The sequence below is a fragment of the Sarcophilus harrisii genome, chromosome 1 (genome assembly GCF_902635505.1).
Source record: "Sarcophilus harrisii chromosome 1, mSarHar1.11, whole genome shotgun sequence".
NCBI classification, from domain to species: domain Eukaryota; kingdom Metazoa; phylum Chordata; class Mammalia; order Dasyuromorphia; family Dasyuridae; genus Sarcophilus; species Sarcophilus harrisii.
The window spans coordinates 103181842-103197728 of NC_045426.1; the positions used below are offsets into that span (position 1 = coordinate 103181842).

The 15887-nt window shown below is 36.1% G+C and overlaps 1 protein-coding gene across 2 annotated transcripts in view; it reads right to left on the bottom strand.

Moving 5' to 3' along the window:
* Nucleotides 1-3231: 3231 nt before the first annotated feature.
* The window catches only part of SH3GL2 (SH3 domain containing GRB2 like 2, endophilin A1), a 229091-nt gene continuing 216435 nt past the window's right edge, over nucleotides 3232-15887 (bottom strand). For both annotated transcript variants that reach the window (XM_031961479.1, XM_031961481.1), the window contains exons 5-9: nucleotides 15090-15223; nucleotides 9749-9907; nucleotides 7531-7634; nucleotides 7038-7168; nucleotides 3232-4764 (exon numbers count right to left, since the gene is read on the bottom strand). In XM_031961479.1, coding sequence (XP_031817339.1) covers nucleotides 4565-4764; nucleotides 7038-7168; nucleotides 7531-7634; nucleotides 9749-9907; nucleotides 15090-15223 — 728 coding nt within the window. In that variant the 3' untranslated portion in view covers nucleotides 3232-4564. The remainder of the gene's footprint in view (nucleotides 4765-7037; nucleotides 7169-7530; nucleotides 7635-9748; nucleotides 9908-15089; nucleotides 15224-15887) is intronic.

Below are 15887 nucleotides of genomic sequence, written 5' to 3' on the forward strand. Positions count from 1 at the left end.
AAGATTTGGGTATATTAATGCACTATACTGTATAGGTATACCAATGAATCATTCTGCAAAAATATTTGGGAACTATGTTCGATAAACACATACTCTTTGAATCAAAGATACCATGTCTAGGTCTATGCTCCAAAGAAATTAAAAGAAGGAAATAGTCTGGTTTTTGCTATTTAGTTTTCAATTGTGCCTGCCTCTTTTGAGGTGATTTTCTCAGATAAGATTCTGAAATAGTTTGTCATTTTCATCTCTATCTTATTTTGCAGATGAGGAAATTGAGGAAAACAGTGTTAAGTGACTTGCCCAGAGTCACACAGACACACAGTGTCTAAAGTTGGATTTGGAGTCAGGACCTGTCTGCAGGTCCAACACTCCATCCCACTCCATCCACTGTGCTAATTGGGTCCTTGTAAAAGAATTCATAAATAAACAAATATTTATTGTAGCTCTTTTTTGTGTGTGTGGTAGTAAAGAATTAGAATTTGAGGAGTATTATCCATCAATTGGCAAATGGCTAAACAAATTATCACCTATGAAAATGATATAGCACTGTTGTGCTATAACAAATGATGAAAACAATGGTTTCAGAAAAATTTAGGAAGACTTGTATGAACTAATGGAAAGTGATCAGAACAATTTCTTCAATAAAACGGATAGAAAAATATAGTTTCTTTGATTCAAATACCAATCACAATTCCAATGGACTCATGATGAAACTTGTTTTCCATATAAAGAGGGACAACTGATGATTCAGTGTGAAGATTGGAACTTATTTTCTTCTACTTTTTGCTTTTTTTTCTTAGATGATGACTAATATGGACATTTGCTTTTCCATGTCTAAACATCTTTATAATGATTCTTATTTTTCTTGCTTTCTCAAAGACTGGGAAAGGGAAAAGAAAAGAGGAAGCGAATTTGGAATTGAAAATAAAATCTAATAAAACTGAATTAAAACTAAACAAAGTCTTCAAAGTTTTTGAGGAAGTTACTCTGCCTCCAACTAAGAGTTTGCTAGCTAGCTGTAATTGAAAAATCAAACAATTTTTGTAAAAGCGCAAATTCAACAAACATTTTAAGTTCCATCTATATTTTATGGACACTCTTATGAGTGCTGGACATATAAAACTGAAAACAAAATGATCCCTACACTCAAAGAGCTGATATTACATGGGGGAAAGGGGTGTGGAATATGATTTTTGTGGAGATAAATTCAAATTTGAAGAGAGAGAAAGAAAATACTTCCAAGTGCAATTGTTAGAGAAGAATTCATGAAGGAGATTGCAGCTGAGATAACTTGGCAAAGAAGAAATAATTTCAGAAGTCCTAGAATAAGGAACACATCCTAGGCAGGAGATGATGGCAGATGGCTGCATGTCCAGAACGGAGAACAGCAGTTCGATTCAATTTGACACTAACACAAAGCATGTAAACTAGAGAAATGTGAAGTAACAAGTAACAAGAGAAAGGTAAGGAACATAAATACCAGTCCAAGAGATGTGTTTCTAGGGAATTTCTTAGGAATTCCCTAGAAAGCCACTGGAGGTTTTTTCAGCAGGGAAACAGTCACATATTCAGATCTGTGCCTTAAGATTGTCTTGATATTGAGTAAAGGCCAAAAGGAAGGATTGGGGTGGGGGAAGCGAGAAAGGAAAGGAAGGAGGGGGGGAGAAAGGAAAGGAGGGAAGGAGGGAGTGAGGGAGAGAGGGAGAGAGAGGAATCCTGAGGCTGTGGGACCAGTTGAGAGTCTTTTTAAATGACCCTAAGGAAAGGGGAAAAACAGTGGTTGGGTAAACATTAGGAACATGAGTCTATAAAATAATATAATGGAAAGATGTTGGCACTTGATTAGACTCATAGTCTAGTGAGAAAAGTCTAAGAAACTTAATTCATGTGAATGTTGAATCCTTTGAAATGGTTATGTTATTGTAATTGTCACTGCATATTTCCATGGGGCTAGAACCTAATTATGATTTTCAGTAATACAAATTTGAATATACAGTTATCCCTTTCATATTGCTACTTTCCCCATCAGTTTCCAGATACTGTGGATTGGCATAACAAATTAAATGGGAATTTGGGGAAAGTTTTGCAGAAGCTGTAGATGACATGCAAAGGCCAACAGACAACACACACACAAATTTAGTAACTCTGAAATGCATAAAATACCTGAATTTTATTTTAGATTTTAATTCCATAATAATTCAAACTTCTCTGGTAGGAAGGGAAAAGTAGAATTTATGCAGATTTTCTTGATTACAAGGGTATCACATCCCTAATCTCAATGTAGAAGGGATAACTGTATCTGACTACTTTCATAGCATTCATTACTTGCACTAATCAAAAACTATCCATGATATGTTGAACTTGGAGAAACAGTTTTATATGTATATACACATAAATATAGCAAATAAATGAGAAGAGAGGAAGGTTTAAAGGAATAAACTCTGATTTCATTTTTACATATGTTGAGTGCAAATTGGCCATCCAGATGGAGTCCAGCAGGCAGTTGGAGGCACAGGAATTGAGTTGAAGGCCTAGATTAGTAGGGGATACGTATATGTATCTGTAAGTCACGTACATAAATCTCTGGCCAAGTCACAGAAAAAACACAGGTACCCACACACATACATATAAGTGTATATGTGTATATATAGAAGCACATATGGATATATGTGTATTATATATATATATAAATATAATGTATGTATATATACATGACATATCACAACTCAGTCTTATCACCAGTGCTTCCCAGAACATGGCATTCCCAGAGTGTTGCATTTAAATTCTTGATTTTTAAAAATTATCACTCATGTGAGCTGGAGAGTTCAATTGTGCAGTATCTGTGACATTATAAACAAGATAACCCAAACCATCCTCACCTGAAATATTTGGGCAACTACTGAAAGCAATGGATAGACTGTTGGATCCTAAATCAAGAAGATCCAAGTTATTTTTTTTCTTTATTTATTTTTAAAACACATTTTTCTATGAATCATGTTGGGAGAGAAAAATCAAAAACCCAAGTTCTAATCTGGTCTCAGATACCTCCTAACTGTGGACCTTTTGCAAAATCACTTAGTGGGGGGACAGGATGGGAACAAGGACACCATCTTCCTGTCCATCTACAGGTGTCGTGAGGACCAGCACACAGTAGGTACTCCCCTTCCTTCCCCAAGCCCACCTCAGGTATCCCACAACCCACACAGCAAAACAGAAAGAAAACACCCAGCCTTGTGATTTGTCTGTCTGCATTGTTTATTGGAGACAGCAAAGCTTTCTTTGATAGTTTATACATGAAGCAAGAGGAGCTGGTCTTTCATTTCACATGGTTCAGGATGGACATGGCACATCCGAAGCGGCACATTAAATCTCTGAAAGGATCTGTACAGTTTAGATAAATAGAACTCTGAGGGGCTCAACTAAGGGGACTCTTACAACCATTACAAAAAGACTGCCAATAGAGCTACGCACAGCACTGTACACACACAATGAGGCCAGGAGGGGCGGGAGTGAGAGCTGACTGGAGCCACACACCTTGAACTGCTCAGCACACACACACAAACCGTTATTTAGTCCTCATTGAGGGCAGAATATGCACAAATGGTGTTCAAAAATACGAGGGGACAGTGGAAAGAGAAAAACGGAGGAGGCTGATTTCTTGGTCTGTGAGTAGGAGATAGATATTTCCTGGTGCTTTTATTTGTCTCTGTGCCAAAGCATCTCAGGGAACCCACATGAGTAAAACTGCATTTCCCCTCCCTGCCCTCTTTCCTCTTCCCTTCTGTGCCAGCTCTGTGCCCAGCTATCCTGGAGAAACATGATCTCATGCACTATTTCTGCAGAGCAAGTACACTGGGTTTGGCAGCCTAAGCCCCTTTTTGTTTCCTTGCAGAATGTTTCTTCCCCTAGTCTCTGGACCTCTCTTCCCTGGAAATCAAATGGGGCTTTTCTTTGATAGAAAGAGAGGAAAACCAGTGGTATGTCAGCGAGGGTATAAATGGCTACAAAGGACAGTTGGTTTTCAGAGAAGCCTTTGAATTTCCATTGTACCTTGTTCACTGACCACATCTCAAGACTATTCATTCAGATCAAAAGACAATGTGCTGGTGAGGCAATATCAGACAGCTTAGTGAGCTGGGGATCCTGGGGAGGGGGACACAGAGTGGCAAGAACATTTCTCTCTTGGAATGGAGAGCAGAGGCTTGAAAATGACCTCAAGGTGATAGACGTTATCTTCAATAGGATGGACTGACTACATTGAGCCACCCGGTCACGCCTCGGGGAGACATGACTACCTAAAGTGTGCAAACCGCGGCTGGCTGTGACCATGGGCTGGCCTTGTCTGGCAAGCAGGAGGCGCGTGCCATTCAACGTGCAGGAAGATATCGTCCATCACCACGGCCAGAGCAGGGCAGCCAGAGGGAACCAAAAATGCTCATTGGGACTGGGTGACGTGGACCACTGCAGCTGGTACTTGGGAGGTGCTTAAAGCAGCATTTCCAAAGCAGTGGCAATAAACTGAACTACCTGGGCCAAGAGTTGGTGAGTCAGCCAGCAAGACATCCTAATGAGGCAGAGCAACCAGAATCTCCACATAATTGATAGGGAAGAAACCTGACTGACCATGAAGCATCCCCTCATACCAGTTCTCATCAATCTGGTTGGTGAGGGTAATGACATCCCCCTCCTTAAAACCCAGCTCGCCTTCATTTTCAGGTTCAAAGTCATACAGAGCTCGGCAGCAGGGCTGATCCATCGGGACACCTAAAAGACAGAAAATGGAGAAAAGCAAAGGAAAGAAACATTTAGCATTGTGACACTTGGTATCTACTACTCTTATCAAATTAGAGATTTCTGTACTTGCTGTTTTAACTCCTATTCTATTTCCTACCTCACAAAGGGGAAATGATTTAGATCACATCCATAGGACCTATCAATCTTCATGCCTTCTCCCAAGTGGAATACTTAGCCAATCCTGGGACTCAAGCATCTGAAAAGTTGTTGGTCAAATTCTGTTTGCAATAAAGACACTGTGGTATGATGAAAGGAATGTTGAAGGTGATGCTGGAAGACATGGATTTAAATCCTGGATGATTTGGGGCTGATCCCTTCATCTTTCTGTGGTAAAATTTCTTCTTATGAAAAATGGAGGGAAGCAATACTTGAACAACTTTGCTCACCAGGTAAATGTTAGGAAGAGGAAAAAAATAAGTATTTATTAAGTGCCTACTATGTGCCACGAATTGTGTTACATGTTTTATAAATGTTATTGCATTTGAGGGCATAAGGATCAAAGACATGTGTGTATACACATATATGTGTATATATGTGTATGTATGTATACATAGAGAAAGAAAGAGAGAGAGAGAGAGAGAGAGAGAGCACATAAACCATAAACTGTAAGACACTATGTAAATGTCAGCTCTAATTATTATTAAGGATGGTCATTACTGAGTTTAATATAGCAACTAGCAATGTTTGGCTTTCTACTGGCTTTTTTTTTTTTTTTTTAAAAGAAAGGAACATGAAGTCTCAGATAATGTGGTGATCAATGTAGATATACAGCATGATCCATCTGGGAGAATTTTTTTTTAACATAAAAACCTTTTAAGCATTTTGTACAGTTAAGATAGTGTGACATGATGAAGAAGATCTAATGGTCCAGATGAATTTTTGCAATCAACAGTTCATTTCTCCCTTTCCCATCTCACTATCTCCTCTGGGGAATAAATAAGCTCACACTTCCACAACCAGTTCCCCTAAGGCTAGAACTACATGCACATTTGGAAGTTACTCAATTAATAATAACCTAGCTCTCTTTCTGGAAAGAGAAAAATATAGATGTAGAATCCACCTCTATGCTGATTGATCCTGGGGGCTACCCAAAAGATTTTCTGTCCCATCATCTTGTGTTAGTCAGAATACACACAGTATACAGAGCTCCAGTTGCTTTCTAATACCTCCTTGTTCCTTCACCCTCACCTCCTAAGTACATCTTTAGTCTATTTTTCTTTTGCAGAAGGACAACAAACACTGGAGATTCAGGAAAAGGTGGTGAGATTCCCACACATGCTTTAAAAACCAAATGCAAAACCACTGAAAATGAAGGCTGATCGCCAAACGTGTTGCCCATAGATTTTTTTTTTTTTAACCATCTGGGGGAAAAGAGAAAAAACTTAAGACTGCATTAATGAGAATATATTCATTTCCCCAGCAGAAAGGAAAGTTTATTTTTATTGTACCAACCTCAGTCCCACAACACAATGAACTGTTGAAAACCTGGCAGGTGTCATGACTCAAACTGTATTAGTATGCAAGACAGCCATGCTAGTGTTGTTCAAGGAATCTGACTCAACATGTTCCTGAGGGTGGGCTGGACTATGTGGTAGGCAGCAGGGGCTTGGAGCATGTGACAAAGGAAGGGGAAAATGGAATCAAAGACTGAAACTCAATCTCACAGTGCTGATACAATATGTCAAGGGAAGTGATTTACTACCCAGGGAAAAAAAAAGATGCTCAAAATCCAGGCGTGCTGGGAGAGTAGATTACAAGATTAGTATGTGTGTAGGTCCTGATGAAAGAGAACAGAAATAAAAAATGTGAAGAATAAAAGACTTATAAAGGGGAAACCTAGAAAGAAGAAGAAAGAAGAGAACAGATGGAAAAGGGGAAGGAGGAAGGGGAAAGAAAAAAGAGAGAGAGGCAAAGGGAATAATAGAGAAAGGGAGGAAAAGAAAATGGGACAACTAGAAATATAGAGTGTAAAGTAGATAAAGAAAAGATGAAACAAGAAAGAAAAGGTCCAGGGTGAGAGAAAAAAAATGGAGGGAGGGAAAGAAAAATCATATGAGAAAGGAAGAGAGAAAAGAATCCTTTTTCAAATACTTATAAGTACACAAAGAATAAATTAGGAAGAGGAGAAATAAATTATTGTGACTTGAATGAAAACCAAGAGAATTTCAGGATTATGTCAAAAGATATTACTCGAAAATTTTCCACATGTGCTTTAACAAAATCTATATCCCGTTGCACCTAACCTGTTGGTTTAGGAGTGCTTGTATGGGACAGGCCTCCATTATGTTGAGTATTGTCTCCAGATGCAAACTCTAGGCTCATGCGCGGTTTAGGTTGATATTCTCTTCTAGGCTGAGATGAAGCTTCTCTTATCCTGTATAAGGGATCAATCAATCAATCACTCAATAAAAAAGGTAAAAATGACAGAGTAAAAAATAAAAAAGAAGTGATATCATCAACATTATTGAAACAGAAGCAAAAATCTGTATTAAGTACCCTTATGATGAATTAGGCATGTATATTATGTTTATTCTTGAAGTATAAGCAAAATGGGGGAGGGAATACTCCTTAGTGAATGTTCTGGGATTCTCTAATAGAAAAGCTTGAAAAAGCTAACTCATGATAATGTTAAAGGATTGAAAGAGCATTATAAGCTATTTCAGTGAAGAGTTTAAGTTTACCATCAGAAAAGGTGGGCAATTTATTCTTAACATTTTGATCAAAAGGGTGTAGTACCTTTCTTCAAGCCTGACAGTAACTTGCTGCAGAATCTGGGAAGCCTGCTTGTGGTACTCCAGCTGGGCTTGTACCAGAGCAGAGAGCTGGCTCACCTGTTCAATCTGCACATCAACAGAAAAAAAAAGTGACTCTTAGAGCAATGCTTTTAAGTCACTTGTTACAGATCACTTCTTCAAACATCCAGAAAGTATTTAGTACTATGCAATGGACACCATGCCAAGTGCTACACATACAGTTTAAAAACAAAACAAAACAATCTATAATCTCAAAGAACTTTTATTCCCTCAAAAGACTTTTTTTGTGGAAATAAAATATGCATACACTCACTCACACACACACAGAGATAAATAAACACAAAATATACACAAAGTAAATGCAAAATGATTTATAAAGTTGTTAGTCCCTGGAAGGTCAAGAGAAGCCTGGTGGAAGAGAAAGTGCTTAAATCTATGAAACAATTAACTCATAGTATTTAAGCTAAAGATGTCACATAGTCACAGGATGATCAACTTTATTAATATCTGATTAAGATAGCAATAAATGCAGATTCTATGAGTAGTAATGAAAATTAAAAATTAGGTCCACCACTCAAATTAGTCTTACTCATTTGAAAGGTAAAGGCATGAGTTGAACAAAGAATATCATTTTGATCTGTGAACATACAGCATATGCCAGTGAGAATAACAATGCTGTAGGTATGACTTACTAGAAATATTTGTAAATAACTATGTTAAATATTTTGGATTTCTGTTACAAAATAAAATTTTTATATGCCCACACCAAACTGATATGGTATTAAGAAGTAAATAATAATTTCTTCTCCTGAGATGCTGCCACTCTAATTCTGGGTCCCTTGTGGTAGTTTAAGTTAACTAAACTGAAAAGGATTTCATGGGCTAAGTTATCCCAGGCCTGCTGAATCCTCAGAGTAATCACAGTCCATTTTGTATGTTTGGAGAGGACAAAATGTCAGCTATAGAATTCTCTCCCATATATCCCTGTCTCACCAAAGTTATAATTAATTAGAAAAATATATCAAAATTGGTGATCACACATGCTCTATGCACACACACATACACACACACACACACACACATTTACTCATGGTTTTGAAGGCAATTGTTTAATTCACTACTGTACTAAAAAGTCTATCCCTGCCATCATCTCTCCAAATCTGGTGTTACTGAAACCTAATTAAGAAGTGGGGAGACTGGAAAGTTAAAAAGAGTATTTATAGTAATGCCTTAAGTGCTTATATGACACAATTTTTTTGCAGTTTCTTACCTCTGAAATTAAACCAAAAGATCCCATGGCATCATGGAAGAATTAAAATAGCTTCCAATGATGGTTATTTCACTCTTACTATTTAATAATTTTTATACCACTGATTGCCTAGTGATATTATGAAGACTTACTAAATGGTAAATAATTGATATCTCACTAATGTGCACTCTTTCTCCAACAGTACACTTTGAAACTCATTTATACCTTTCCAAGTTGTGTGATTTTTGTCCAAGATCTCTGAGAAATTATGTATAGAGATTTAACCAACAGGTTAGAAGCTGTCCTCCATATCTTGTATCTGTCCACTAGTTTTCCCTTGCTCTTACTAAATGACTAAATTACTAAATGATTCCTCCTTTTCTCATTATATATATCCTGGATGTTGTCTTTCATATTATTTCTTATTCTTGACTACTAATATATCAGTGTGTGATGCTGTGACGGCAAGAGTATTTTACTTGTAGAGAAGAGAGAAAGGGGAGAATTGAGCTCAAGTCTTGACTCTGATATTTGCTACCTACGTGATCTTAAAAAGTCACATAGTTTTGAGTTGCATGTCTTCATTTAAGCAAGAACAATAATAGTTTCTCTAATAATATCTTATGGGAATTGTTGCAGGAAAACCATTTTGTACATTTTAACGTTAGATAAATATGAGTGGCAGTGCTTTGAATGTACTTCAGTGAAAATACCATAAAGAATGTTTTCTCCTTGCTTTTCTTTGCAGTTGTTAACCTTTTAAAATATATCCTTTTCCAGCTTAACTAGCCACATTCTTTTGAATGACGGCAACCACCTACCTAAGTCCATGTTCAAGCTAGGGTAATTTGGATGTTGAGAGTATTAATTAAGGTGTAAATGTGTTTAAATAAGCATATAATAATAAGATTCAAAACTCAAGCCCAAATAAAATAGTTAGGAATCTGCTCACATCCATTTCGAGGAGGTTGAACATGCTTGATTCAGCAATTTCTTTAGACTCATCAAATTTCTCTAGAGCTTGGCGAAGCTCCTCATCTGGAATCTTGCCTTGCCTTTTCTTCTTGTAATCAAAGTCCAGGCGTCGACCCTCCAACTTCTTTAAATGATGCTGAAAAATTGAAGGGCAAAAGAGATCGAAGGAAAGCTTTTGAAAGGAATAGATAATGGAAGATCTGTATCCTTCTGATTCCAAAGCTAGATCTTTAGCCACTATTACTTCTTACCTCGATAAAGTATTTTGAGGAAAACACTTCGAAAATTTCAAATATCGCAATGCTGTATTTGTGATTTCCAATACAGACTGGATTTTAATCTAAACTATAACCTCTCCGATGCTCTAGTTAATGAGTTTCAGTACTTAAAAACAACCATAACACATCACTTGACATCCAATCCTCTGGTGATAAGGCTCTATATACTTCCTTATTTAGATGGGTATCTAAACAAGAATAAATTGGTTTTATACTTTATTAATCCTGTACTCAATCCCATTCCAACATGGCAGAACTGAGAAAGTCTCACATCAATCTTTGAGCACAGCCATAAGAACCCAAGATCAACTACATTATACAGTGAGGCATTAAAAGAAAATCTTAATGAAATATAAACCTAAATAAGCCATGTAAATGTGAACTCTCATTATTATTGTTAGATACAGGGATCATATTTAACTGTATCCTGCTTCAGGGAGGCAAGAGGTGAATGAATAGGGGAATGAAAAGTGAAAAAAAAAATGAAAGGGGAAAAAAATAAAGTAAAAAGTCCACAGCAGAGAATAAAAGAGTAAGCCACAAAAGCATAGAGAAAAAATGGACAGTTGTGAATATATATCTTTTATTATTATTTATGCTTTCTTGAAATGGAAATTTATTGTTCATATTTTGAATTCTTCCTGATGTTCTGCTGAACATAGGTCTGCTAGGCCTATGATAATATTTTGCTTTGTTTTATTTTTCTTGTCTGTCTTTCTGTTTCTAATTTTTTCTATTTTGTATTTACTTTCAAATAAATAAAAACAATTAAATAAAGATACAGGGTAAAACTATTTTTGCAGTTCACTTTGCTTTATGTCCATGCTTTAAACAGCTATATGACATAGTAAAGTGAGTATTGGACCTGGAGTCAGGAATACCTGAGTTTAAATCTGACCTTGGACTATTTTGAACCTGGGCAAGTCACTTCACCTCTATTCATTGGAATAATAACAGTATCTATCTCACAAGGTTGTTGTGTGGCTCAAATGAGATGTTTGTAAAAGGCTTAACAAAGTGCCTAGAATACTGTTGGTACTTAATAAATGCATATTCCCTGCCTTCCATTCATTTTCAAAAGAAGGCAGAAGCTTAAGCTTCTAATATTTAAATTCTAATATTTAAATATTAGGATATCACTAGAGAAGCAATAATTTTCAAAGGTTAAGTAAATGAAAACCGCATCAAGGAATGGGATTTAAGAATGAGAGAATACAAGTAAGAACCACCCCACCCCCATTCCCTAATTCAGTCTCATTTTTCCAGTTCTTGTTCAAGTGAAAAATGTCAGCTTCCTGGTAGAATTAAGAGTTAAACCAAAAAATAGGCTGTTTGAATGAACTCTTTGAAATAAAAACCTTAATATTTCAAAAGATTTTGCCTTAGGACAATCTTCCCCCTTCCCCTAAATCCTTAACCTGAGTTGTGAGGTGATCAGTTTAAGCTTCCAGTTAAGAAGTCTTACTACCTGTCTACATGGGCACTTTCCTTATAATTTATAATCTTAGAGAATTGTTAAGCATACTAAGATTAAATGACTTACCCAACCAAAATATGACACAGGTGGGATTTGAACTCATCTCTTCTTAGCCCATTCTCTACCCACTATAACACAATGCCTTTTCCTTTAGACCTCTTCTGCTCAAATAATTCATTACTGCGTAGGTAATACTCTAGCAGTGAGCCCGTTTGCTCTCAGCTAGACTGAAGCAGTATGAAAGTCTGTTACCAGGACAATAATTTTAACTTTTTCATCCTGACAGGATCTTTTCTAACTTCTACCATTGACTTTCCTTTTGAGAACTCAGGGTTACCGGTACTCTACATGATGCCAGAGTGGAAATTTTATTTAACTATTTATTGCCACAAATTTGTGCTCCTAATCTTGCTTTGCCTAGAGTAATTTCATTTTTCTTTGATCCTAGACACACACAAGTTATGATCCAAGAAGAAACTAGCCTAAGATTAAAAGAATCCATAAGTCATTCACAGAGGAAAACATTCTTATGCTGATAGTAGAGCTGACTTGATTTGTAATTTCCCAGTAAATTATCTTCTCCAGAAGGTCAGCCACCAAATAGAAATAGTTTGGGCCTTAGCAACTCAGGAGGATATGCTATGAAATGACTGTGATATATATCACTAGAGAGTATACCTCCAACAAGAGGCTCAATTAATTAAAAAGTGTGTGCTCTAAAGTTATTTGGGGAAAATCTACTGATGACAGTTTGAAATTAAAGTAAACTACAATGGAAGATTTGCATTTTTGTTTACTCTCAAATGTAAGCATCATTAAACACAAAATAGAAGGAGGGTGGTGGTACAGAAAGAATGAATGAAAGTTGAATCAGAGGACCTGGGTTCAAATCCAGACTTTTCTATTTATAAAGTATAACATTAAATAAATCACTTTTCTTTTTTTTTTTTAACCTCAGACAAATCACAAAGCTAGTAGGAGTCAGAGGCAGACTAGTGCTACTGGTTTAATGACAGCCTTCTTCTCCCTTCTGAGCTGGTAAAAGGTGGTGGTGTCCCTTCTCATTTTCCTTTTGTTCCCATTCATGAATAGAAAGCAGAAAGGGGTAGAAAAGCAAAAGTACATGGGAAGAAGATGAAAAGGAAAAGAAGGTATGAAATCCACCCCAAACAAAATGTTCTCAGTAAGAATATTTGCTTGCCCATAAAAACTTGATTTTCTCATGTCTCAAATTCTCTCTGTGAGTTAACTGTAAAATTCTAAGCAAAATGCAGTTCCTGCTATGGCACAGAAACATAATGGCATCTCTGAATTTTAGAGTTAAAAGGAATTTTGATGAGCATCTAATCCAAGTATTGGGAAGAAGAGTAGGCTGAGATTCATTAATTGCAATCAATTGCCAAGAAACTGCAATTCATAAAGGAGAGAAATAAGACGGGCAGTATGATACAGTGGTATTTGATTTGATTTGCAGTCAAGAGGATGCAGATTTGAATTCTAGTCCTGCTACCTGTTACTTGTGTGACCTCAGGTAAAATACTTCCCCACTATGTTCACCAGGTTTTTCAGCTTTCAAATGAGAAGTCTGGACTCATAATCTCTAAAATCCCTTCCTACTCTACTTTTTTTTTTTTTTTCAGTTGGACTGAAACTCTTTAATTTCACATTCTGGGCTCTCTACTCTGTAACACATCTTTCTTCAAATAAGTTTATAGACATGGGCCCTCATTTGAGCATATTGAAGAATTTTTTTGGTATCTTTTTGATAGGGCATTTCTAGGAATTGCGATTCATTCATTAACTCAGTTTAATGAGTTCCTACCATGTGATCTGCAGGGTTTCAAGAGCTACTTTGTTTTCATAGAAAACAAGATCCTGAATAGAAGTGGAAATTGCCTTTCTAAATGATGCACCTTGTCCCTTTGCAAGGGAGGGCTAATATAGATATAGATATAGATATAGATATAGATATAGATATAGATATAGATATAGATATCAAAGGAAAAGCTTAATTGTTCTATGTGGCTTTCAAAAGATGACACTTGAGTATTTTTTCCTCAGTCCCAACAGCTGTTATGAAAATGTGAAAGCACACGAGCATTCAGTGTTAATATAACTGCTCATTTAAGCAAACTACAAAATTGTCATCTGGCATTTCATTGTACAGCTGGCATTTCATAGGGTGAAATCAACACAGAGAATTATAGGTTAATTAATATATTTGTACTTCTCTGAAAAAGAATAATAATCCTTCTGGAAAAGAAAATGTTCCCCACAAGAACAACAAAAACAACAGCAAAAACAGAAATTGAACACAGAGTAATGATGATTTTTAAGTCTATCCCTACAAAAAAAATGTGAGAAGCATCTCCTTCCTTTCTCTGCAAAGGTCATGAGTACATGTAGAGTTGAACTTAAAGTAGCTGATGTATTGGTTAATTTTGCTGAACTAGTATTTTCCCCCTCTTTGTTTTTCATTCTTTGTTATGAAGGTTTGTTTTCTGAATGAGAAGGAGAGAAAAAACATAAAATATACCTTACTCCTCTTCTTTGTTGTTCTTCAAACAGGACACTCCACAACACTGGCTATTTTCACTTGCTCTCCACCATACCTAGGAGCTTATTTCCTCCTCATTTCTGCTTCTTAGTTTCCCAGGCTTCTTTCATATCTTAGCTGAAATCCTACCATCTACAAGAAGCTCCTTTAATGGTACAGCCTTCACTCGGTTGATTATCTTGAATTTATGTTTTACTGTAATATTTTGGTGGTACACAGTTATTTGCATATTGTCTCCTAGTCCTCACACTCCTCCCCAATTAAGCTCTTTAAGACTAGGGGCTATCTTTTTGGTTTTCTAAGTATCTACAGAGCTCAACACTATACCCAGTATACATTAGTCACTTAATAAGTGCTGGTTTACTTAAATGACTATTATTATTGCTATTTATAAATGATACAATGGTAAAATGGATAGTGGCTAGTCTTGAAGTTTAAGATAAACCTAGCTTCAAATATCATCTCTAAGACTTAATAGCTATGTGATCAGGAACAAGATACTTGACTTTCATTCCAATTTTCTCAGGGATAAAATGATTCGGATGATACATGTAATTTTGTTCTTCAGTCATATTCAACTCTCTGTGATCCCATTCAGGATTTTCTTGACAAAAATACTGTAGTGATTTGCCATTTCCTTCTCCAGATAATTTTACAGAGGAAGATACCGAGGCAAGCAGAATTAAGTGCCTTGCCCAAGGTCACATAATGAGTATCTGAGGCCAGATTGTATTCACAAAGAGGAATCCTGCTGACTTCCAAGCTATCTATCTACCTATATCTATATACATATCTATCTATATACACATGTCTCTATGTATGTCTCTATATACATATATATCTATGTTCATATATGTGTGTATGCATGTATATATGGTTTCTTTGTACATTTTATACTATTATATAAATGTCACTGTTATTATTTTTGTAGTTATCATAAATCATAATTATCATTATCATAACTGGCTAAAGCTCTTTATTTTCCCATGTATAATGAGTCAGATACCTGTATTTCCCTCAGGTCCTTATCATGGAGGTTCTGGAGAGGATCAATGAAATTTTGTTTCACTTCCATGTCCAAAGAATCTTTCACCTCTGACAGTTCCCTCATGGCCTCCCCAACATCACCAAGGGCTGGGCCTAGAATAGGAAAATATTTTTATTTTACCTTAAAATGCAAAGTTCAAATACAGACAGCTCTGTATTTAGGACTATCATAACCTTAGCTCCTGTTCCAGTGAAAATTCAGGTTCTTTAACCCTTGTTCAAAAGGAAACTTGAGGAAAGAATATCCCTTAGACTCAAATTATCAGCTAAGAGAAATGACCTATAGTCCATATTTAAAGAAATTGAATTTTCCGGTATGTTTATTCCCCTAAAATGATTTTTAAAATTATTTTTTTCGAATTACATTAACTTTTGAATTCTTAATATGAAATCCTAATGTGTTTGAAACTTTATTAAGATTAACTTTCATGGTTAAATCCTGCTCAGGGAAAGAGACAAAAACAAACAAAAAATAAAAACAAAAATAAAAAGCGTTGGTAGCATAGCAGTTAGCATAGCTACCTTACAAATACAAACAAATAACAAGGCAAACATTCTGAAAACAATTTTATCCAAATGAAAATATATTCCTAGTGACAAGGCTTATATTCCTGATATTGATTTTTAAAATCAACTTTCTCATACCACATGCACTAAAATCTCCATATAAGCAAGATAATTGAATGGGACTGGGTGGAGATTTCTCATAAAGTTTATGAGATAGAGTAGGTCAAATCATAGGCCATATGTGATACCT